The 20,022-nt window shown below is 54.0% G+C and overlaps 2 protein-coding genes and 1 long non-coding RNA gene across 18 annotated transcripts in view; 2 read left to right on the top strand and 1 right to left on the bottom strand.

The window, feature by feature from the left end:
- The window catches only part of Gnai2 (G protein subunit alpha i2), a 20,608-nt gene extending 17,324 nt beyond the window's left edge, over nucleotides 1-3,284 (top strand). For 2 of the 4 annotated variants that reach the window (XM_063266205.1, XM_063266206.1), the window contains exons 5-8: nucleotides 416-544; nucleotides 882-1,011; nucleotides 1,098-1,251; nucleotides 1,569-3,278. In XM_063266205.1, the coding sequence (XP_063122275.1) occupies nucleotides 416-544; nucleotides 882-1,011; nucleotides 1,098-1,251; nucleotides 1,569-1,759 (604 nt within the window). In that variant the 3' untranslated portion in view covers nucleotides 1,760-3,278. Of the gene's footprint in view, nucleotides 1-415; nucleotides 545-881; nucleotides 1,012-1,097; nucleotides 1,252-1,568 lie in introns of all 4 variants that reach the window. The other 2 variants (NM_031035.3, XM_006243858.2) reach the window with 2 other exon arrangements.
- Nucleotides 2,698-11,213, bottom strand: LOC120094260 (uncharacterized). The gene is made up of 3 exons (XR_005488459.2): nucleotides 11,119-11,213; nucleotides 10,181-10,329; nucleotides 2,698-5,732 (listed from the first exon to the last, which is right to left on the bottom strand). It is a non-coding gene; the product is annotated as an uncharacterized LOC120094260 (long non-coding RNA).
- Sema3b (semaphorin 3B) lies at nucleotides 8,759-20,022 on the top strand. Of its 13 annotated transcripts, none has more exons than XM_063265824.1 (21): nucleotides 8,759-8,888; nucleotides 10,766-10,799; nucleotides 10,876-10,933; nucleotides 11,330-11,429; nucleotides 12,834-13,018; nucleotides 13,758-13,915; nucleotides 14,089-14,151; nucleotides 14,535-14,654; nucleotides 14,726-14,819; nucleotides 15,013-15,132; nucleotides 16,148-16,293; nucleotides 16,392-16,503; nucleotides 16,613-16,682; nucleotides 16,764-16,908; nucleotides 17,206-17,425; nucleotides 17,780-17,871; nucleotides 17,954-17,995; nucleotides 18,219-18,376; nucleotides 18,482-18,537; nucleotides 18,626-18,765; nucleotides 19,198-20,022. In XM_063265824.1, exons 5-21 carry the CDS (start codon nucleotides 12,910-12,912, stop codon nucleotides 19,600-19,602), a joined length of 2,250 nt encoding a protein of 749 aa, XP_063121894.1. In that variant the 5' UTR covers nucleotides 8,759-8,888; nucleotides 10,766-10,799; nucleotides 10,876-10,933; nucleotides 11,330-11,429; nucleotides 12,834-12,909; the 3' UTR covers nucleotides 19,603-20,022. The 13 variants fall into 13 exon arrangements, with proteins under 13 accessions (XP_063121894.1, XP_063121904.1, XP_063121903.1 ...); XM_063265834.1 differs by having other exon boundaries at nucleotides 8,766-8,888; nucleotides 11,359-11,429; XM_063265833.1 differs by having other exon boundaries at nucleotides 8,767-8,888; nucleotides 10,880-10,933; nucleotides 11,359-11,429.

The following is a 20,022-nucleotide window of genomic DNA, read 5'->3' as shown; positions in this document are numbered from 1 at the left end:
TATCTTAATTACACCAATTAGCATCATGATCTCTCCCTGAAGGACTAATTTGCCCCCTCCCACTTTTACCTGCAGTTCCAACATTCTGTCTGACTCCTCTTGAATGCAGGCCAAGTTGAGAACCCTACTGCTAGGGTCACAGAGCCATAACCTCCCAGTCCCATTCTATATAGATGGGAAACAAGGGGACTGAGCCCACATTTCTTAATGAAGCAAGAATGGCAGGCACAGCAGTGATCAAAGTGCTTGGGGCTGAGGCAGGAGGATTATAGGTTTGAGACAAGGTTGGACTTCATAAACTAGACCCTGCCTGGAGTAGAGGGAAGGGAGAAAAGAAGAGAAGGAAAAAAGCAGGCTTTTGTATGTTGGTCAGGATGCTCTTTTTGGGCCTCTCTGATCTCCTCTCTTCCTGCAGCTACCTGAATGACCTGGAGCGCATAGCACAGAGTGACTATATCCCTACACAGCAGGATGTGCTGCGGACCCGTGTGAAGACCACAGGCATCGTCGAAACACACTTCACCTTCAAGGACTTACACTTCAAGTGAGTGTGTGTATGGACAGGGTCAAGGGCAGTACCTGCTATCATTGGACCCAATTCCCCAGTCCCACTGAGGGTCCTCAGGATTGTACTGGGAAGGCAGGTCCTTGAGGTTCATCACCTAGTTATCAGTAGAGACTTCCTACTAATAGCTTCTCCCGCCTCTGTCCCATGTGGCTCCAACCTGTCCCTCTGACCAGCTCAACCAGGATTGTGGTGACTCTGATGGCAGCTGTCCCACCTTGGCCAGGTCTCTGTCCTTGGTCTGCCAGCCTGCAAAATGCAAGGATGCATCCCCTGGGGCTCTGCTCCCTGGGTTAAGTTGACCCAATGTCCACAGGATGTTTGATGTGGGTGGTCAGCGATCTGAGCGGAAGAAGTGGATCCACTGCTTTGAGGGTGTCACGGCCATCATCTTCTGTGTCGCCTTGAGCGCGTACGACTTGGTGCTGGCTGAGGATGAGGAGATGGTGAGAGACTTAGAGCCCTGGAGGTGGAGGCTGAGCCTGGTAGGCAGTGATTGGGGATCAGTACCGACTCGCATCTTTTTCCTTAGAATCGCATGCATGAGAGCATGAAGCTGTTTGATAGCATCTGCAATAATAAGTGGTTCACAGACACCTCCATCATCCTCTTCCTCAACAAGAAGGACCTGTTTGAAGAGAAGATCACACAGAGCCCCCTGACCATCTGTTTCCCTGAGTACACAGGTCAGTCTCCTGGAAGACTATGTCATGGGAGAGGGTTGGCCATCCCAATAGATTCTGGTGGCTCACATATGCCCCCATCTGGACAGAAGGAAAAACACAGGATCTGCAGTACCTCACTCTGGAATATATACTGTCTACACACAGAAGGCTTGTTACCACCCATGGGCCTCTTCCCTTGAGCATACACACATGGGAAATATCCTTCATACTCAACACGCACTTACACATGAACGTGCTGTGTGCGTTATATGCTTGTCTATCGTGCACAGATCTTTGCTGTACATGCACATACAGAATTCTTCATTTGTCTTCCTTAGGGGCCAACAAGTATGACGAGGCAGCCAGCTACATCCAGAGCAAGTTTGAGGACCTGAATAAACGCAAAGACACCAAGGAGATCTACACGCACTTCACATGCGCCACCGACACCAAGAACGTGCAGTTTGTGTTTGATGCCGTCACTGACGTCATCATCAAGAACAACCTGAAGGACTGTGGCCTCTTCTGAGGGGCAGTGGGCCTGGCAGGATGGTGAGTCAGGGGCCTGTCAAACAACATAGTGAGACCGCAGAGTTCAGAGAGGGTGAGGGGCTGGGGACTTAGAGGAGACCCTTGGGGAGTACTCAGCCTGAGAGAAAAGGTGGGACAGGGCAGTCAGGGACCAGAGGACAAGGGAGGGGGGGAAAGGACATGGCCAGAGCTAGAGGAGCGGTCAATGTTCTTTGGAAGAAATTGCCTCCTTGCCACCGTGGTGTACTAGCCTAGTCTAGACGCAGAAGGAGACCCAGCCACCCCACTGCTCACTGACCAGCTTTACACTTGTTCTTAGACGTCTGTGTCTCAGTCCTGAGAGTCCTAGGCCCAGACCAGCCCCACTGGCCCTGGTGTACATTCAATGACCGCAGTGACTGATAGACATCCTGTAACCCAGCAACAGAAGCTGGCCCCTGGGCACAGCTGTGTCCCTGGTAACTAGTAGGTGGGGGAGAAGGTCATTGTTTAGAGAGGCAAGAAGAGGAGCCACATGTAACCCAGGCTGTGTCTGTCCTCCACCTCCAGGGCCACCGCTGACTCTGCTCCCCACTACCTGTGAGGAAGATGGGGGCAAGAAGACCATGCTCCCTGCCTGTTCCCCCAGCTGCTTCTCCCCTGTCTCTTCTCTCTGTTCTCAGCTCCCCTGTCCCCTCCCTCGGCTCTAGACTTGGGGGAGGGGTTGCCACAGGCCTCCCTGTCTAAAACCCACCTTTGTCTGAGGTGCCGGGAGTGGCCATGGTACCTCCTTACTGGGCATCCATTCGGGTTTTCTAACCATTGTCTTGTTCTGGGGTGAGCGGGGAGCGCATGCAGAGTTTCCCAAGGCCTATGTCTGGAGGAGTACCAATTCCTCCAGCCTAGACCCCTGGCTTTGTCCAACACCAGCCCTGACCCAAGTCCAAATGTTTACAGGGAGCCTCCTGCCTACCCCACTCTCTGCCGCTTGGAGGCCCCAAAGGAAAAAGCACAAGAAGCGTGAGAGACACCACCATTCCTGGAGACAAAGCCCACCTGCTCATTCTCGTAGCTTTAAAAAAAAGGAAAAGGAAAGGAGAAAAAAAAAGGAAAACTGCAAATCTAGAAAACTTTTTAGAGAAACCTATTTAAAACTGTCAGGTCCTGACCAGCATCCCTCCCCCCGCCCCCCAGCCCCTTTCCAGTGATTCCGTGCCTTGAGTGTTTCTGCCTGTTTACACCCATCCCTCTTTGGGCGGCCCCCTGCCCTGCCCTCCACGGAATTGGATTCCAAGGGCTGTTCCAGACAACTGCCAATGTCACTGAGGGCCCTGCCCTGAAGCCCTGGGCCCAGGCTCCATTAACCTAAATGTAGCTCCTTAGCGCTAATCTAGGAACCGCCGCTGCCTGCTGAGGGTCAGGCCCCTCACGCCCTCGCCCCAGGCCCGGGACCTCCAGCGTTGAACACTTCCTTGCTTTTTTCACATGTTTTATGGAATTGTTCACATGATTTGAAATAATAAAATGTAGAAAGAAAACAAGAACTGCCGGGTGTTCCTTTCTCCTTGGGACGGAGCAAGAAGGTAGCTCAAACCCTGGACATTAAACTTTCTAGGCAGAGTTCCGTCTGTGTCAGTTCTCTGAGCTTTGGTCAGCGTACATGTTAGAGGCTATGCAGCCTCCTGTTCCTAATTTTACAGTTTGCTGACTGGGGCAGCCTTCAGATCTTCGGAACCTTGAGAGGTCTTCTAGAGGGTTCTTGACGTTCGGAGTAGGAGAGGTATCTAGCCAGTCTTTAATGTAAGAGATAATGACTTTTGACTTGCTGGCTCAGAAACCCAGCTTAAAGGGGCTGAAGTCACACAGATAATCAGGCTGCACTCCTTGGCTTAACCAACACTCAGAAGTTAGGAGTGGTGGCTTATGCTCTTAATTCTAACCTGCAGGAGGCTGAGGCAGGAGGTTGACCAAGAGTTCCAGACCAGCTTGTGCTATATATTGAGACTCAAAACACCAAGTCACCTCCAAGACTCAGGGAACTTTGAAAATCAGGACAAAGAATATAACAACCACAGAAAGGTGGAATGTTGTAAAACACTCTTCCAGGCTGGATGGGGCTGGTCAGCATCCTGTCATGGAATGAGGTGGTGGTTCAACAACTGTCCCCCTAACTGGTTGACGAGGAAGGAAGAGACATTTTCTTCAGTGTTGTAGGCCCTGGTAAGGTATTCATATTCCTGGAAACAACCCTGTGGAGCAGCTCAAGTCATTTAAAAATCAAACAAGGTGGAGGAGAGGCTAGTTGGGAAGGGAAGGAGGTCAGTGGAGGTGCAAGAGAGTAATAGGTGTTGGAAAAGAACGCATTTTATACATGCCCGAAACGTTATAATGAAATTCATTATTATCAGTAATTAACATATGCTAATCATTTTGTAAAGGAAAAAAAGGGCCAGAAAACCACGTCGCCAGATCAGGGGTGGGGACCGGCTGTCAAGGCGGGGTTCTTGGGGGTCTGTCATTGGCTGCATTGGAAGGTTGATGCAGGAAAACAAAGCCTAGGGAAGTGCTGAGTGCTGGGCGGAGCGCAGTGCTGAATGCCTGGGTTTTCTCCCAGGAACTGCAGGGGCAGCCTCGGGCTACGTCTGCAATCCGGACGACAAGGCGAAAGACCGGCCCCAACTGGGCGGGGCTCCGAGGCCTCTTTCGCCGGCCGCGAGGGGGCGCCACAGCCCGTCCTCTCCGCAGCTGCTGAGCTGGTCACGCAGACTGACGTCACCGGGTCCCGTGGCGAACGCTTGACACAAAAGCAGCTTTGTGTGGCACTGGAGGCCCCGCGCCCGCGGCCTGACAAAGCGGCTGGATCCTGGGGCGGGCGGGGGTCGGCGCCGCGGAGGCGGGGGAAGGAGGGATTGGACCCGGGACCTGGGACTTCGCCTCCTTACACCTGTCAGTGGCCACAGGCCACCGAGTCTCTGATGCTGGCAGGAGATGAAAGGTTGTGGCGGCGAGTCGGAAGGAGTGCCTGCTTCCTTAGGCCTCTCCCCCGCCCCAGTTCCTCAGGCCATTCCGGCTACCTCTACCAAAGGGTACAACTGACAAGACCAGGATCCTGTGCCATTCCCAAATCCCTGTCTTTCTTTAGAGGCTCAGGCCTGAACCCCAATGTGCGCAGGCGGGCTGGAGCTTTTCCAGAGCCTCCATACCCGCCCATCAGGAAGCAAGCACCGGAGATGGTTCCTTCCTTCTGTCCTGAGGGGAACCCCCGCACAGAGGGCCATTGAGGGACTGGCATTGTCTTCCTGATGCACCCGGTGCCTCCCTGCCTGGGTGGGCCATCTAGGGCTCTGTCCTGTATCCCCTGGGATCTCACTTGGCTCTGGGTCTGGGTGTGGTTCTGGCAAGCAGGGCTTACCATGGTACAGACAGTTAGGCCCCCACCTGCCTTTGGCCCTTCTACTGCGGCTCTGATTTGGAGGGCATAAGGCTCCATTGTCCCAAGACTGGTGGGGGCGGCTTCTCAATTCAGCCTTTCTTTGGCTGGTGGGAAATTCCCAGCCATGCTTGGAGGGCAAGGGGGAGGCAAGAAGGACCTCCCAGGTATCCTGAACACTAACTGGAGGTACCCAGTGAGGTAGGCATCCCCCACTGCTTGGAGCTGTTCTTGGCTGGGTCCCAGCAGTTTCTTATTTCTTGGGAAACAGCTGAGTGAGGAAAGAGAAATTGAGTCCTTTCCCTAGAACTCTCCCCATGTCCACACCCATGGGCAGCTGCAGTATGAGGCCCAAGACCCTTAGCAGGAAGTGCAGAGCCAAGTAGGGGCCTGAGCTGCTGTTTCCAGAGTAGGATGGGCAGTCCCCAGCCTATGAGGACTGCCACGAAGCTGGTCGGCCTTCATGAGTGCTTGGCTCACTTGAAATAGTTGCTGGAACTACTGATGTGGTTGGTGGTGGTAGCCTTGGTATTTTTAACCTATTCGTAGGGCAGTGGAGCAGCTGGGAAGAGAGAGAGGAACAGGCTCTAAGAGTCAGAGGCCCAAAGAAGGGAGCTTATGGGAAACTTTGTAGGGAGGAGGCAGGCCCTGCAGGCAGGTGGAGACAGATGTCCTGTACAGAATAGGAAAGGGTCCCTTCCTGGGATTACAGCTAGAGCTTTTGAGACTGCAGAAGCTACCTCGTCCTGATGGAATCTCAAACTGTCTTTCCAAGCAGACTTTTAGTATTATGGGTATATCTATCTGATAGTATGTGTATGGGCATGTGTGTGCCCCAACATGCTTGTGGAGGTCAGAGGGCAACCTGTGAGATTCGGTTCTCTCCTTTCGCCATGTTATGCTCTGGGGACTGTACTCAGAGCATCAGGTTTGGTGGCAAGCCATCTAGACAGCCCTAGAGCCCTAACTTCTCATGTCCCTCAGAAATCATTACCTGTATGCACACCCTTTAGACCAAGATCAACAGACTAACCTAAGGCTAAAGCTTAACAGCCCTGACTTCAGCTTCCTGGCTAGTGGCATGGTCAGCCAGGATCCCAGTGGCTTTGGATGACAGAAAGGGATGAGGATAAGGCTACATTGTCTCAGCTGGGTGGTGGTGGCACATACCTTTAATTAAAGCCCTTGAGGGGCAGAGGCAGGTAGGTCTCAGAGTTCAAGGACAGCCTGGTCTACAGAGTGAATTCCAGGACAGCCAAGGCTACACAGAGAAACCCTGTTTCAAAAAAAATTAAAAAAACAAAAACACTGTAGTTGTCTTCAGACACACCAGAAGAGGGCATCGGATCTCTTTACAGATGGTTGTGAGCCACCATGTGGTTGCTGGGAATTGAACTCAGGACCTCTGGAAGAGCAGTCAGTGCTCTTAACCGCTGAGCCATCTCTCCAGCCCAAAAAAACAAAAACAAAACAAAACAAACACCAGTGTCTCTTGGCTGAATGTGGACTGATGTTTAAGCCCATCCCCCAACACTGACCTGAGTCCCCACGACTAAAAGAAAACCTAGGACCTTCACCACTGTGATGTGGGTCTGCATCTCCCAATTCCGTTTCCATCAGAAGCGAGGGTAATGGCCTCCAGCCGCTTGGGGCGTGTGTACAGCTGTGTTACAGCACCGACGCGCTTGACTGCCAAACATTCCATCTCAATCACACAGTGAGGTGTCAGGGTTCAAGGGGGACGGAGGTGAAGAACATGGCTCCTCCTACATTTTTGCCCTAATTTCTCACTCAGTGGAGATGCAACCTTGCAGGTAATCTCGGCTGGGAGAGAAAAATCCTGCTTTGGTATCATCTCCCATCTCTGCTTTCTGGTTTCATTAGGGTTGTGGGAAGTCAGCTTTGAGAGGCTGGGGGCAGAGGGAAAGAGGGACCTGCTCTGTGTCTTCCCCATTAATTCCTGAGCCTCCTGGTAACCCATCAGGACCAGGAAAGTGGAAGGGTTTTCTACAGACATGCTCTCTCTTGCTTCTTTATGCTGGGCCTCTCCAGAGCTGTAGGGTCTCCAGTGATGATGGTCTCCTCGTTGCCTCCACAATGGAGAGCCTAAGGCCTGGTCCTGCAGTTCAACAGGAATCTTCTACAGAGGAAGAATGATGGCGGAGGAGGCTAACGAATTGTGACAAGTCCAGCAGGTGACACTAAAGGGTTCAGGGCACAGCCCAGGTAATGTCTTGGCAACAAAAGTTCCACACATTCTAAAACGGAGCCACTGAGGCGCTAGAAGAATGGCAAGACGGAGCTAGTGGGGTGCTGTGGACCCCAGGAGCTTCGGTCTCTATAAGCTCCTGCAAGACAAGTCACAAGAAGGAACTGTGAAGGATGACCCCAGGGACCCAGCCCAGGGGCAGGAGGCAGGTAGAATCTTATCCTATCTTCAACAAGACTTACGATAGGATCACCAGGAGGAATGGGTTTGAGTGCTGCTAGGAGTGGATTGGGGACTTTTAAGAATTGTGGCGAAGGGCTGGGGAGATGGCTCAGTGGATAAGAGCACTGACTGCTCTTCCAGACGTCCTGAGTTTAATTCCCAGCAACCACATGGTGGCTCGCAACCATCTACAATGGGATCTGATGCCCTCTTCTGGTGTGTCTGAAGACAGCTACAGTGTCCTCATATACATAAATAATTTTTTTAAAGAGAAAAAAAAAAAAAAAGAATTGTGGCGAATCCCCAGAGGAGGAGCCCCTGAGCATAGTAGTTTGAGGGTGGAGAAAAGTAGCTACGCCACCGGGTAGGAAGTGGAAGCAATAGGTGGGAGCTGAGCCTGAGGCTGGGACAGTAGCCCCTGAAGGCCCTCATCGGAGGATACCCAGAGCCGTGCTGGCAAGAGCACACACCGGCACTGCACCTCTAGCATGCGCGCCCAGCTCCCAGCCTGCTTGGCCAGGGGGCTATAGTAGCGGCTGACCAGGGAGAGTGAGGGAGAGTGAGCTGTAAGGTTGGCGGACAGTGGTGCACGCCTTTAATCCCAGCACTTGGGAGGCAGAGGCAGGCAGATCTCTGAGTTCGAAGCTAGCTTGGTTTACAAATCAACTTCCAGGACTGCCAGGGCTTCACGGAGAAACCCTGTCTTGGAGATTGGGGGTTAGTCGGTCACTAAACAGGTTCTGAACAGTCTCCCCAGCATCTTTAATTCCTACCAGACCATACAGAGGATGCTCCCCCACCCAACCTCAAGTTAAGGTTACCAGGGAGGCTCTCTACATCCGCCTTAGGGAATGTAGCATTTATGCAAATGTCTGTTGAAAGGTACAGAGTGCTATGCAGTCTATTTTTGCAGTTTTCTTGGTATAGCCCCTCCCTCAAAGGCTGTAGAGAACGAGCCCCCACCCCCACCCCATTCCACCACCCCCCCACTCCGCTGGACAATGAAGAAAACAGGAGTGTGGAACTGTGATGTGGCTGGTGGAGGGGGGGGGACTCCCCATCCCAGAGGGGCTGACCTCAGCCTGGGAGGAATGTGCACGAGGGAGGGAGGGAGGGAGAGACGGAGGGAGGGAAAGCAGGGGTGGAGCCAGTAGGGGGAGGGCCACAGGGAAAGGCCTAAGGCTCCTGGTGGTGGCCCCTCCTGCCACCCCTCCACCTCAACTCTGACATGGCCCACTGAAGGGAAGGGCAACAGGCAAGGAGGGGAGGAACTGATCTTTCCAAAAGGTGGGCCGGGGGTCCCCTGGACCATGGAGACCAGGCTTGGGGTTTGTGGGTGGGGAATGTCCTGACAGACCCTTGACTTTTTCCCAGATCTGCTGGGGGCAGGTGGTACACTGTCGGGGGAAGTTAGGCTTCTGTGGGCTCCTCGTGGCAGTGCCTTGCCATCCCCTGGCACCAAGCTTCAGTCCTCAGTCTCATGACCTAGTGCCCACGTGGCCAGTGGGGGAAGGTTGTAAGGTGGAGCCACCAGCCCTGATTGCAAAAGCAGGTGTGAGTAAGGAGCCTGCGATCCCACCCAGCCCAGGACACTGGCATAACCAGCACAATCTTCATCAGATGGGTGCTGGGTGTCCTAGACAGCCACACCGCCACAGGGAGTCCCAGCATGGTGCAGAGGGGTAGGCTGGAGGTGGTGAGGTGAGGAGGTGGGCAGGCCAGTGCTGTGGCTTGATGCAACCACCATCCAGTTATTTCCAAAGGGAAAAGGCAAAGCTTCGGGAGGCTGCGTCATCAATGGGCCGTCTGCAGGAAGAACCCAGGCTGACCTGTGGTAGTGGATGTGCCCAGGACAGAGGTTCAAGCAGGAGAGGGGACCCCAGCTGCCTCTCTGGGTTTCAGACCCAAACCAAGATGGTCTTATTCCAGAACCTTTAGAAAGTCTGATTGTGACACCCGTGTACTAACACCTGAAGTGCTGCCTCTCAGGGGACCCTTCCCCTAAGCCTAACACAACGAAACCCAGGACTAGGGAGCGGAAAGGAGATCTGTGAGGAGCCTGCTGTTCACCTCTTACTCTTGAAGGGAGGAGATAAATCTACAGGAGCAAGTCACCGGCTAAAGAGGGCCAGAGGCAGCTCAGCTCATTCCCTTGAACTGGGAAGTGAATCTCTGGTTGTCAGAAAGAGGGTGGGCTGTTCTGGCGCTGTCTCCGGCTGTGAATACTGGGCATAAAAGAAAAGAGCTTGGGTCCCTGAGTCTGGGGAACTGGAGGCAGTGTGGGCAGACCAGTGACACAGCAGTGGTGGCCAGGGCCTCAGCAGCACTTGCTGCTGGGTGGAAAACCGTAAACAGCCAAAGAATGTTGTTTGCTTGCCTGAGGGCCAGAGGAGGCTGCCCAGGTCCTTGGAGAGAGGCAGCCAGCCCAGGAGCAGGGCAGGGCCTCATCCTAGAAACCTAGGTTCCTTTCTAAACACCCCTGGTCCTTCTCCCACAGCAGCTAGAGAGGTCTAGGAACACTAGATCCTAAAGCATCTGGAGAGATAAGTCTCCCCTTATCTCTGTCTGTGTCTCCTTACCTCTGATTGGATGACGTCCAACGTATGTAACAAAATTCCACAGTCGAAGTGCCACAGCACCTGTGGCATAGAACCGTGGCCAGAGGCCTCCTGACCCCTGAGGTCAGTCTTGGGGCGATGGAGGGAACAGCCAGCCCTTTAAAGTGCTCCTAAGAGTTCAGACCAGGGAGTGGTTTTCAGAACAAGCTATACAAGACCTTAAGTACTTCCCAACCTGGGCACCGAAGTCAAGTGTAGGAGTCCACCCTGTCTGAAAACTGTCTGCCAGACACCTGGCCCAGTCCCCAAGAAGCAGAGGTAAGTGAAGCAAGAGTCGAAGGCCATCCTTAACTAATGTTAAGTTCGAGGCCAGCCCAAGCTACAGAAGACCCTACCGGCCAACAAACAAAAACTACCCTACAGACCTCCCTCAGATATTGGCTCTGGGTTTGATAGACAGGGCAGCTTGGAAGAGAGTGGGAGTCCATAGGCCATCTGCCCCCCAAACCCCCCGAAATCTGCCCCAAGATCCAGGCTAACTGGGCTCTGAGGAGGGGCCCACACTCTCAGCAGAAGCAACTCCTGAGCCTTCCCCTGTCACTGCAGGGCCAGCAGGCTGAAGTTTTAAGAGGTCCAATTGGTAAGAAAGTGCCTGGGGCTGGGACCCAGAAGAGGAGAGGAAAGCTCCTTCCCTGACCTCTGACCCACTGTCCCAGCCAGCTCCCAGAAACTGAGCTGAGTGTGCAGTCATCCCTTAGCCGTGTGGAGGGACAGGTAAGGACCCAGAGTTCTTACTTAAGGACCTGGCCCACCGTTCCCTCTGCCTCCTGCACAGAGCTTTCAGGGAGGGACCCGGCTGATGCTTCTCCCTGCTTTGCCTTGACCTACTGCCAGGTTTCTGGGACTACCACCTGGGGCACCCTTCACCTTGAGACCCAGCAAAAGAGGGCCATCTCTACCTGCCCAACCCTTGCTCTCTTTCTGCTCATGCGGGGCCACTGTCTCCAGCCAGTTCCAGCTGCTTGTGCCGGTCACCCGATCCACCCTGTAGCCCTGCAAACTTTATGGTATTCTGGGCGGCGGCTGGCCTGGTGGAGGCGGGGGCTTCTACTTAAAGGAGCCATCAGAGGGTGCCCTGTGGGCCCTAGCCTTCTTCCCTTCCTTGACAAGAAGGGTCAAGGTGAGAGACACCTTTGCAGAGTTCTTGGTGGAGAACGGGAAGGCAGCCGTGTCAGCCTCACAGACTTCTAGAACCTGAGAAGAGGCTCAGGCAAGTGCAAGCAGATGAAAGGAAAGGGGGCGGGTGTGTGTGTGTGTGTGTGTGTGTGTGTGTGTGTGTGTGTGATACGGGTCCTGGCCTGGGAGGGGTCCAAGGAACTGGTGGGGAGAGGGGGGTATACAGTGAAGGGAGGAGAGGTCTGAGACCTACCCTGGTAGCTAATTTCCTTCTTTAATTCACACTGGGACCTTGGTTCGTGTGCCCCACTTGTCCTGTGTGCTCCTATAAAGGAGGGGCACAGAAGTCAGAGCCTGTCTCCACCTGAGTGTGCCAGGCAAGGCATCTGGTTCAGTGGAGGGGCTCAGAGACGGGGAAACCCAAGGTCCTGAAATGGCAGGGACGTTCAAAATCACTGTTCTACCTGGAGCTTAAAGTGAGTCAGAGTGGTCACCTTGCACTGGCCTCAGTCCTCTCTTGGGTCTCAAGCCTGATGGAGGTCTCTGCATGCCTAGCTCCTTCTTCCCTAGGGCTGCAGAGAGGAAACAGCCTCAAAACTGGACCTGCCAGATTTGGCCTGGGTCTGGATCGGGGTCCTGAGAAAAATAGATAGCGCTTATCAGTGGAAGTGATTGTTACGGCTTGTGTCCACCTGTGTGTCCGCTATGTGTACACATACCTGCCCATGCACACATATGTGAGCCGTGTACTGAACAGGCATACTTATTGCTGGTACGCACTGACTGCATGTAAACGAACATCACATGTAAATATACAGATTCGTAGTCAACTTTTATCTACATAGGTGTGGCACCTGCCTTGCTCCTAGACGTTTATAAATATGTACACGTGCTCATGTACACAGATATAGTTCCTGTATGTGTGTTCACAAAGGGACCCTCAGGAATATATTCATATCTGTAGTCACCCACAACCTTGGATTCAGTCCCAAAAGTACCCCTGCCTTTCCCTGCCAGCCTGTGGGTACACAGCCGTCTCCAGAGGCCTCCACCCCTCCTCCCACTCTCCCTTCAGCAACTGCTTTGCTCTTTGCCCTTGGTGCCCTCTGAAATGACCACAGGCTCTGACTCCGTTGGCCCTTTACTGCCTGGGACCTTGTCTACATCATCAGTATCCTTGTCTCTGCCCCATGCTGGCATGAAGTGGGTGCATAGTGTTTGTGAATTAATGTCTGTGAGTGTGTGCGCAGAGGGGAGGTTACAGAGGAGGGTGACGTGGTGGGGCGGGTGCCTGCCAGTGCAGGGTGACCCTGAGGGTGTGCCCGGTGTGGGTGTGTCTCTGATTGTGGCCAGGCGGGGCACCCTTGGTGGAGAGGAAAACGGTATGCGACCCCCCAGCCTCTATCCCTAGGGGCTGTAATCTGATCCCTTGGGACTCCCCCATGCCCTCCCACCCGCCCTTACCCTCTCTGCTTTGCTGCCGACTCTTCTCTTCCAGATCCCGGGGCAGAGTCCAGGGCTGCCGAAGGCTCCTCCACACGCCTGCTGAACCCTGAGCGCCCTGTGCTGCCGGCATGGGGCGGGCTGAGGCCGCCGCCATGATCCCAGGCCTGGCCCTTCTCTGGGTAGCAGGGCTGGGGGATGCTGCCCCTAACCTTCCCCGCCTTCGGCTCTCCTTTCAAGGTAGGTGCACCTGGCAGATGGAGGGGCCGGCTTGAACAGGAAAAGGGCCCAGGATGGAAAGACTCGCTGGTGCCAGTATGCGTACCCTCATTACTTGTTGGATTTCGGGTATTCTTGGGCCATCTCCAGTTAACCCTGTCCTAGCCTCAGCCCCCCACCTCTCTGCCTACATTCTGCTCATGCTTTCCCAAGGAGGACCCCTACTGTCTCCATAGCAACAGTCCCTGCCTTCGTCTCATCCCCCCCATCCCAAAGCAATCCATGACTCTTTAGTAGTTAAGTCCAGGTTTGGGGGCTGTCAGAGAGTCCTTTTCTTAAACTCCTTGCCCACCGGGCATGGAGTGGCATTTGCTGGTCAACTCTGCTAAATCCAAGCTAGTGATAAGGTGACAGGGAAGGGACCCTCAGCGTGACATTTTAGGGATGGATTCTGTCCTGTCAGTTCATCTTTCCTTTGCCTTTCCTAGGACCCTGGTGTCCACAAGCCTGGCCTTCCCGCATACCAGCTCACTTGTCTACACACGTTTTCCTAAACCTGTTTTCCCCTTTCTGGGGCATGCACGGCCCACCCTGAGACTCTATACATGCACCTGGGTGGGCCAGTCTTCATACGTGTAAGCTCACATCCACATCAGTGTCCATGTGTACATCTTGGGTCACACCTTGGTCTGCAGATAGACAACCAGGCAGGGCCTTGAGGAAGTTTCTGTCACGTACTGAGAGGTATCTCTCCCTGCAGAACTACAGGCCCAGCATGGCATCCGAACCTTCAGGCTGGAGCGGACCTGCTGTTATGAAGCCTTGCTGGTGGATGAGGAGCGGGGGCGCCTGTTTGTGGGTGCTGAGAACCACGTGGCTTCCCTCAGCCTGGACAACATCAGCAAGCGAGCCAAGAAGGTGCCAGGGACCCCTAACCTTACTCAACTTCAGCGCCACCTCAGGAAAAAGCCTGAGGGTCCCAATCCAGATTGTCCAGACTCTAGAGAATCTCAAAGGGGTGGGCAAGTGAATGGAGAAACTCACAAAGTAAAGAGCACCCTGAGTCCCTAACCTGTGTTCCCTCCCCACAGCTGGCCTGGCCCGCCCCTGTGGAATGGCGTGAAGAATGCAACTGGGCAGGGAAGGACATTGGTGTGAGTGTGGGCTACTCAAAGGGGAGCGTGCGGAAGAGGGTTGGGCCCCCATCCCGGTGCTGAGAGAGAGGCTAGCCTGTTATGGCTGGGGTAAGGGCAGAGAGGTCAAGGCTGATGAGAGGGTGAGTCAGGGTGGGAGTTCATGTGATTCTTCTCGGGGGGGGGGGCCTCTGAGTCATGGGGGGCGGTGTGTGCATATGTGTACTTGCACGTGTAGTCACCCTGTGAAGGTAGGTTGTTACGAAGGCCAGTCAGGTCCCTGTAACCTGTGTTAGTAGTTCCCTGGGCCAATGCAGAAGAGAGGAAGGGCAGGGGTGCCCCTAGTGAATTGCTCAGGCTGCCTCCTTGGAGAAAGCCTGAGTGCACCCCCACCTGCCCACCAGACGGAGTGCATGAACTTCGTGAAGCTGTTGCATGCCTACAACCACACCCACCTGCTGGCCTGCGGCACAGGGGCCTTCCACCCCACCTGTGCATTTGTGGAGGTGGGCCACCGGCTGGAGGTAAGACCAGGACGGAGGAGAGGCAGGAAGGGTGACAGACAACTTGGTATTAACAACTGCCCTACCCCCAGGAACCCATGCTCCGCCTGGACCTGAGGAAGCTCGAGGATGGCAAGGGAAAGAGTCCATATGACCCAAGGCACCGGGCTGCCTCGGTGCTGGTGGGTGAGTCCAAAGGCTCACACCTAATAGAACTCTTTAGAAGTTCTAGAACTTCATGTGTCCCAAGGGCACCCCCTCAGATGCCCTATAGCCATGACCCCCCAAGCACCATCCCCCCCCCGCCCCCAAGAGCGCCCTACACACTTTTACTCTGAGAGCTCATAGCTGGCTGAGCAACCCTTTGCCCTGTCTGCAGGGGAAGAGCTGTATTCCGGGGTGGCGGCGGACCTTATGGGCCGGGACTTTACCATCTTTCGAAGCTTGGGTCAGAATCCGAGTCTCCGAACAGAGCCCCATGATTCCCGCTGGCTCAATGGTGAGATGCTGGTGGGGCCCCTGGGAGGAGACTGCCCTCCTCCGATAGGGAAGGTGAGATGAGAAAATGAGAAAGCAAGAGAGCACTGTTGAAGTCTCTCCGAGTATCTGTTATTATACCTGAGACAGGCACAGAGGCAGAGGCAGGCAAGAGTCTGAGTCCGTGGGTCTCAGAGAAAGCACACGATGAGATACATTCCTGTGGCCATGAAAGATGAAAGAACAGAAAAAGAAAAGGGGAGGGGAGGGGCTGGAGAGATGGCTCAATGGTTAAGGGCACTGACTGCTCCTCTAGAAGTCCTGAGTTCAAATCCCAGCAACCACATGGTGGCTCACAACCATCTGTAATGAGATCTGATGCCCTCTTCTGGTGTGTCTGAAGACAGTGATAGTGTACTTATATAAAATAAATAAATAGATCTTTAAAAATAAGGGTGAAAGAACAGAAAGGGGAAAAAGGTGTCTGGGTTGAATAAGGAAAGCTATTTTTTTAAGGAGCTGTGAGTTATTAGTAGCTTCCAGAACACAAGAAACCCAGCCAAAGAATTGGATGAGCATCTAGGTAAGGGAAACGATTAGTGCAAAGACCCTGAGACAAGAGCCAGCAATGATAAGGCTCAAACAACCAGTATTGATAGGAAACCCAGACTCTCAAGGTCTGGAGTCCTTTACTATGTGACAGACAGCAGGAGGAACTGAAGCAGGAACAGGGAGTATTTGATCTGCCAGGGAGGAAGATTTGTGAATGAAGGTGAAAACAGATACCCAATCTCCCTCTTCTCCTGGCAAATTAAGGAAAAGTGTGGCATGGTCAGAACTCCTGCAGAGGGGAGAGGGGGCAGCCCACTTGCGCTCGAAGCTGTGGTCTCTACTGCCCCCTCGTGGCAGTTTCTTGCTTTGCAGATGCTGATCGTAATGGGGGGGGTGCGGGGTGTGTGTGCGGGGGTGGGGGTGTGTCCTTGTCGAGGAGGACCAGGAACAAGACCCGCTGATACCGTGCCGTCTGTTTTGGCTAGAACCCAAGTTTGTCAAGGTCTTTTGGATCCCAGAGAGCGAGAACCCTGATGACGATAAAATCTATTTCTTCTTCCGTGAGTCCGCAGTGGAAGCGGCACCAGCAATGGGGCGCATGACTGTGTCTCGTGTTGGTCAGATCTGCCGGGTAAGGAGACATTGGGCCAATTCATCCCTTGGCTACCTTTGCCCCTGACCCTTTGCCTGCTATGGTCTTGTTCTCATCCCTTCTGATCCTGTGAGCAGAATGACCTGGGTGGCCAGCGGAGCTTGGTCAACAAGTGGACCACATTTCTGAAGGCGCGGCTTGTATGCTCAGTACCTGGAGTTGAGGGTGACACCCACTTTGACCAACTTCGTGAGTGTCTTGAATGACGGGCGACATCAGGGGAGGAGTCAGGGTGCAGAGTCCAGGAGCCTGAGGTGTATGTGTATGGCCCCACCACCTCCCTTGTCTTTCTCTGCAGAGGATGTTTTCCTTTTGTCCTCCCGAGACCGCCAGACACCTTTTCTCTATGCTGTCTTCTCCACCTCCAGGTGAGGGGCAGGTAGCAGTTCCCTTGGGCAGTCAGTTGAGCCTGCTGGGGTTGCTCACTTCGCTGTCCTTGTTGCCTCCAGTGGCATCTTCCAGGGCTCTGCTGTGTGCGTGTACAGCATGAACGACGTGCGCCGAGCCTTCTTGGGACCTTTTGCTCACAAAGAGGGGCCTACACATCAGTGGGTGTCCTACCAGGGTCGGGTACCCTACCCAAGACCTGGCATGGTACGTTGCTAGGGACTGCCTGCAGTAAGCAAGTCTCAAGGGTAGAGAACTTGACTTGGCCTGGGGGTTTTGGCAGGGGTAGTGATGGTGTTGTGTGATTTCTTTCTTTTGGTATGGGTTGGGGGAAATGCCGCCATCATAGAAGGCTGTGCCCCCTCAGCCTAAGGCTCACCAGGGAAAGGCTCAGATACTCAGCCCCTTTGTCGAGTCCCACCTTTCACATTCCCAGAGGCTTTGAATGGAGGACTGATGACAAAAAGCCCTGTATCTCTGTCTGACGTGCCTTGCCTTCTCTAGTGCCCCAGCAAGACCTTTGGCACCTTCAGCTCCACCAAGGACTTCCCAGATGATGTTATCCAGTTTGCTCGGAACCACCCCCTCATGTACAACTCAGTCCTGCCCATGGGGGGGCGCCCTCTCTTCCTACAAGTGGGAGCTGGGTACACCTTCACCCAGATCGCTGCAGACCGGGTAGCAGCAGCCGATGGACACTACGATGTGCTCTTCATCGGCACAGGTCAGGGTCCCACCACAGTGCCCACAGGACTGAGAGCCCCTCCAGGTTCCTTGGCCCAGAGTAGAAGTTGTTCTTGGTCAATCTAATATCTACATCTTTGTCTGAGCTGTGGCCCCGCTTTCTGAGGTCTCCCCTCATTGTTTCAACCCATAACTGTTACTTTTTCATGACCCAATCATGATGAAGGTAGAGGGCACAGGGCTAGAGCACATGTGCATGCACTCACACACACATGCATGCACACACACACACACACACACACACGCACACACACATGCACACACGCACACGCACATATACACACATGGCTCGTTAGGGAAACCCAATAGTCACTCTTTCCTTTCTTTTCTTCAGATGTGGGCACGGTGCTGAAAGTCATCTCAGTCCCCAAGGGCAGCCGACCTAACTCGGAAGGACTTCTCCTGGAAGAGCTGCAGGTGTTTGAGGTGAGGCCTCAACCCTAGTCACCCTAGGACACATCACCTGAAGCCATTAAGCCCTGATCCATTTGCCCTGCTTCCCTTCCAGGACTCTGCTGCTATCACCAGCATGCAAATCTCCTCGAAAAGGGTGAGTAACTCAACTTGGGGAGGAACTGAATTTGTCCCACAGCACCTGAGTTGTCTTGTTTCTCTTCGGTTTTCAAAGCCCAGAGTTTCAGGTCTAGCTTCTTTTTGCTAGACAATGAGACCTCAGTGTTCCCACATGTCCAATGGGGGGAAATGGCTATTTGACTGAAGGGAGCCAGGTAAGGGATGTCCTCAATCAGACTGGAGACTCTTGTGCCCTTTAGCACCAGCTCTACATAGCATCACCCAGCGCAGTGGCCCAGATTGCTTTACATCGCTGCCCTGCCCTAGGCCGCGCCTGCGCAGAATGCTGCTTGGCCCGTGACCCCTACTGCGCCTGGGATGGATCAGCCTGCACACGCTTCCAGCCTACTGCCAAGAGGTGGGTCTGGAGGCTGGATTGGCTTGGAGTCTGGATTGCGCTACTGGGAGGGAGTCTCTGCTGCCAGCAGAGAAGGGCTCATATAGGTTTTAATGCCTCCCTCAGGCGGTTCCGGAGGCAAGACATAAGGAATGGCAACCCCAGCACCCTGTGCTCTGGGGGTGAGTACCCCATCAGCTCCTACCCCCAGGCCTTGAAATTGCTACATCTAGTCCTGCCTTGTCTGAATTTTTACATTTTTGTCTCAAGACCCCTCTCACTCTGTGCTGCTGGAGAGGAAGGTCTTAGGTGTGGAGAGGGGCAGCGCGTTTCTGGAGTGTGAGCCCCGCTCGCTCCAGGCGCATGTGGAATGGACCTTCCATCGTGCAGGGGAGGCAGCTCACACCCAGGTGTGCCTCACTCCACCCTTCCTAACCAGGCCCATTTAAGAGAAGCCATCCCCTGCCTAAGGAGGCCTTTGACCTGTACCTCTTACCTATGTGAAATCCCATTCGGTGAGGCCCTGTTCAGATACCCTTATCATAGGTCTCATCCTATTCTGTCCTTAGTTGCACTCTACAACCTAGTGACGCCTCACTGTGCCCAACTAGACTCCTGACCCACCCTCTACTATCTGGAGAGAGAAGGCCCCACGCATTGACGTTTCTAATCTACCCCATGCCCCACTCAAGTGATCCCTCTCACCTAGATCGACTCATCCTCTAAAGGCTACCTATTCCTGTGCTCATACCCTTTAAAATGAGTAAGTGCCAGCACCTATTTTCTTTGTCCACCTTTGGCTTCCAATGACCCTTTGTTTCTGTTCCTGCATTCACACATAGGTGCTGGCTGAGGAGCGGGTAGAGCGCACTGCACGGGGGCTGCTGTTGCGGGGGCTGCGGCGCCAGGACTCTGGCGTGTATCTGTGCGTCGCGGTTGAACAAGGCTTTTCACAACCACTGCGTCGCCTGGTGCTGCACGTGCTGAGTGCGGCACAGGCTGAACGACTGGCGAGGGCAGAGGAGGCAGCAGTTCCCGCACCACCAGGTCCTAAACTCTGGTACCGGGACTTCCTGCAGCTGGTGGAGCCAGGCGGTGGTGGAGGTGCAAACTCCCTGCGAATGTGCCGCCCGCAGCCCGGGCCCCACTCTGTGGCAGCAGATTCACGTCGTAAGGGTCGCAACAGGCGGATGCATGTCTCTGAGCTGCGTGCTGAACGTGGACCACGTAGCGCAGCTCACTGGTGACTCGGCTGTCCCCATACTGGGGACCAGGCTGGATATGACACACCGAAGAGGGGGCAGATAGATGCCAGGAAGACAGATGAGTTGTGGCTGGGGCACACTGAGATCGTTGGGCCAACGGAGACAACTAACCCATACATGAACCCTGGCCCAAGTGTAGCTTATTTATTAACAAGATAACCCGTGAATGTATTCCTGGAAGAGTGGCCCAAGCTCAATTCAGGATCTAACCTGGAGGGAGGGGACAAGAAGTGGGGCTCCAGAGTGGAGCGGAACCAGAGAGATGTCTTGGGTGGCAGCCCTGGGGAAAGCATTCTCTTTCTTGGGCATCGAGGAGAAAGCTGTGAACAGATTAGGCTGTCCAGTGTGGGGTGAGGCAGGCCAACTGTACTAAAGTAATACAATAAACACATTATCAGCTGA

This window comes from Rattus norvegicus, chromosome 8 (genome assembly GCF_036323735.1).
Source record: "Rattus norvegicus strain BN/NHsdMcwi chromosome 8, GRCr8, whole genome shotgun sequence".
NCBI classification, from domain to species: domain Eukaryota; kingdom Metazoa; phylum Chordata; class Mammalia; order Rodentia; family Muridae; genus Rattus; species Rattus norvegicus.
Note: the sequence above shows the minus strand (reverse complement) of the source record. Positions and strands in the feature narration are given on the sequence as shown.

Coding starts and splice junctions, on each gene's coding strand:
- Sema3b (XM_063265824.1), top strand. CDS start 12,910: ATGGGGCGGGCTGAGGCCGCCGCCATGATCCCAGGCCTGGCCCTTCTC. Junction 14,152..14,534: donor GGGCAGGGAAGGACATTGGT/GTGAGTGTGGGC, acceptor CCTGCCCACCAG/ACGGAGTGCATGAACTTCGT. Junction 16,504..16,612: donor CACCCACTTTGACCAACTTC/GTGAGTGTCTTG, acceptor CTTTCTCTGCAG/AGGATGTTTTCCTTTTGTCC.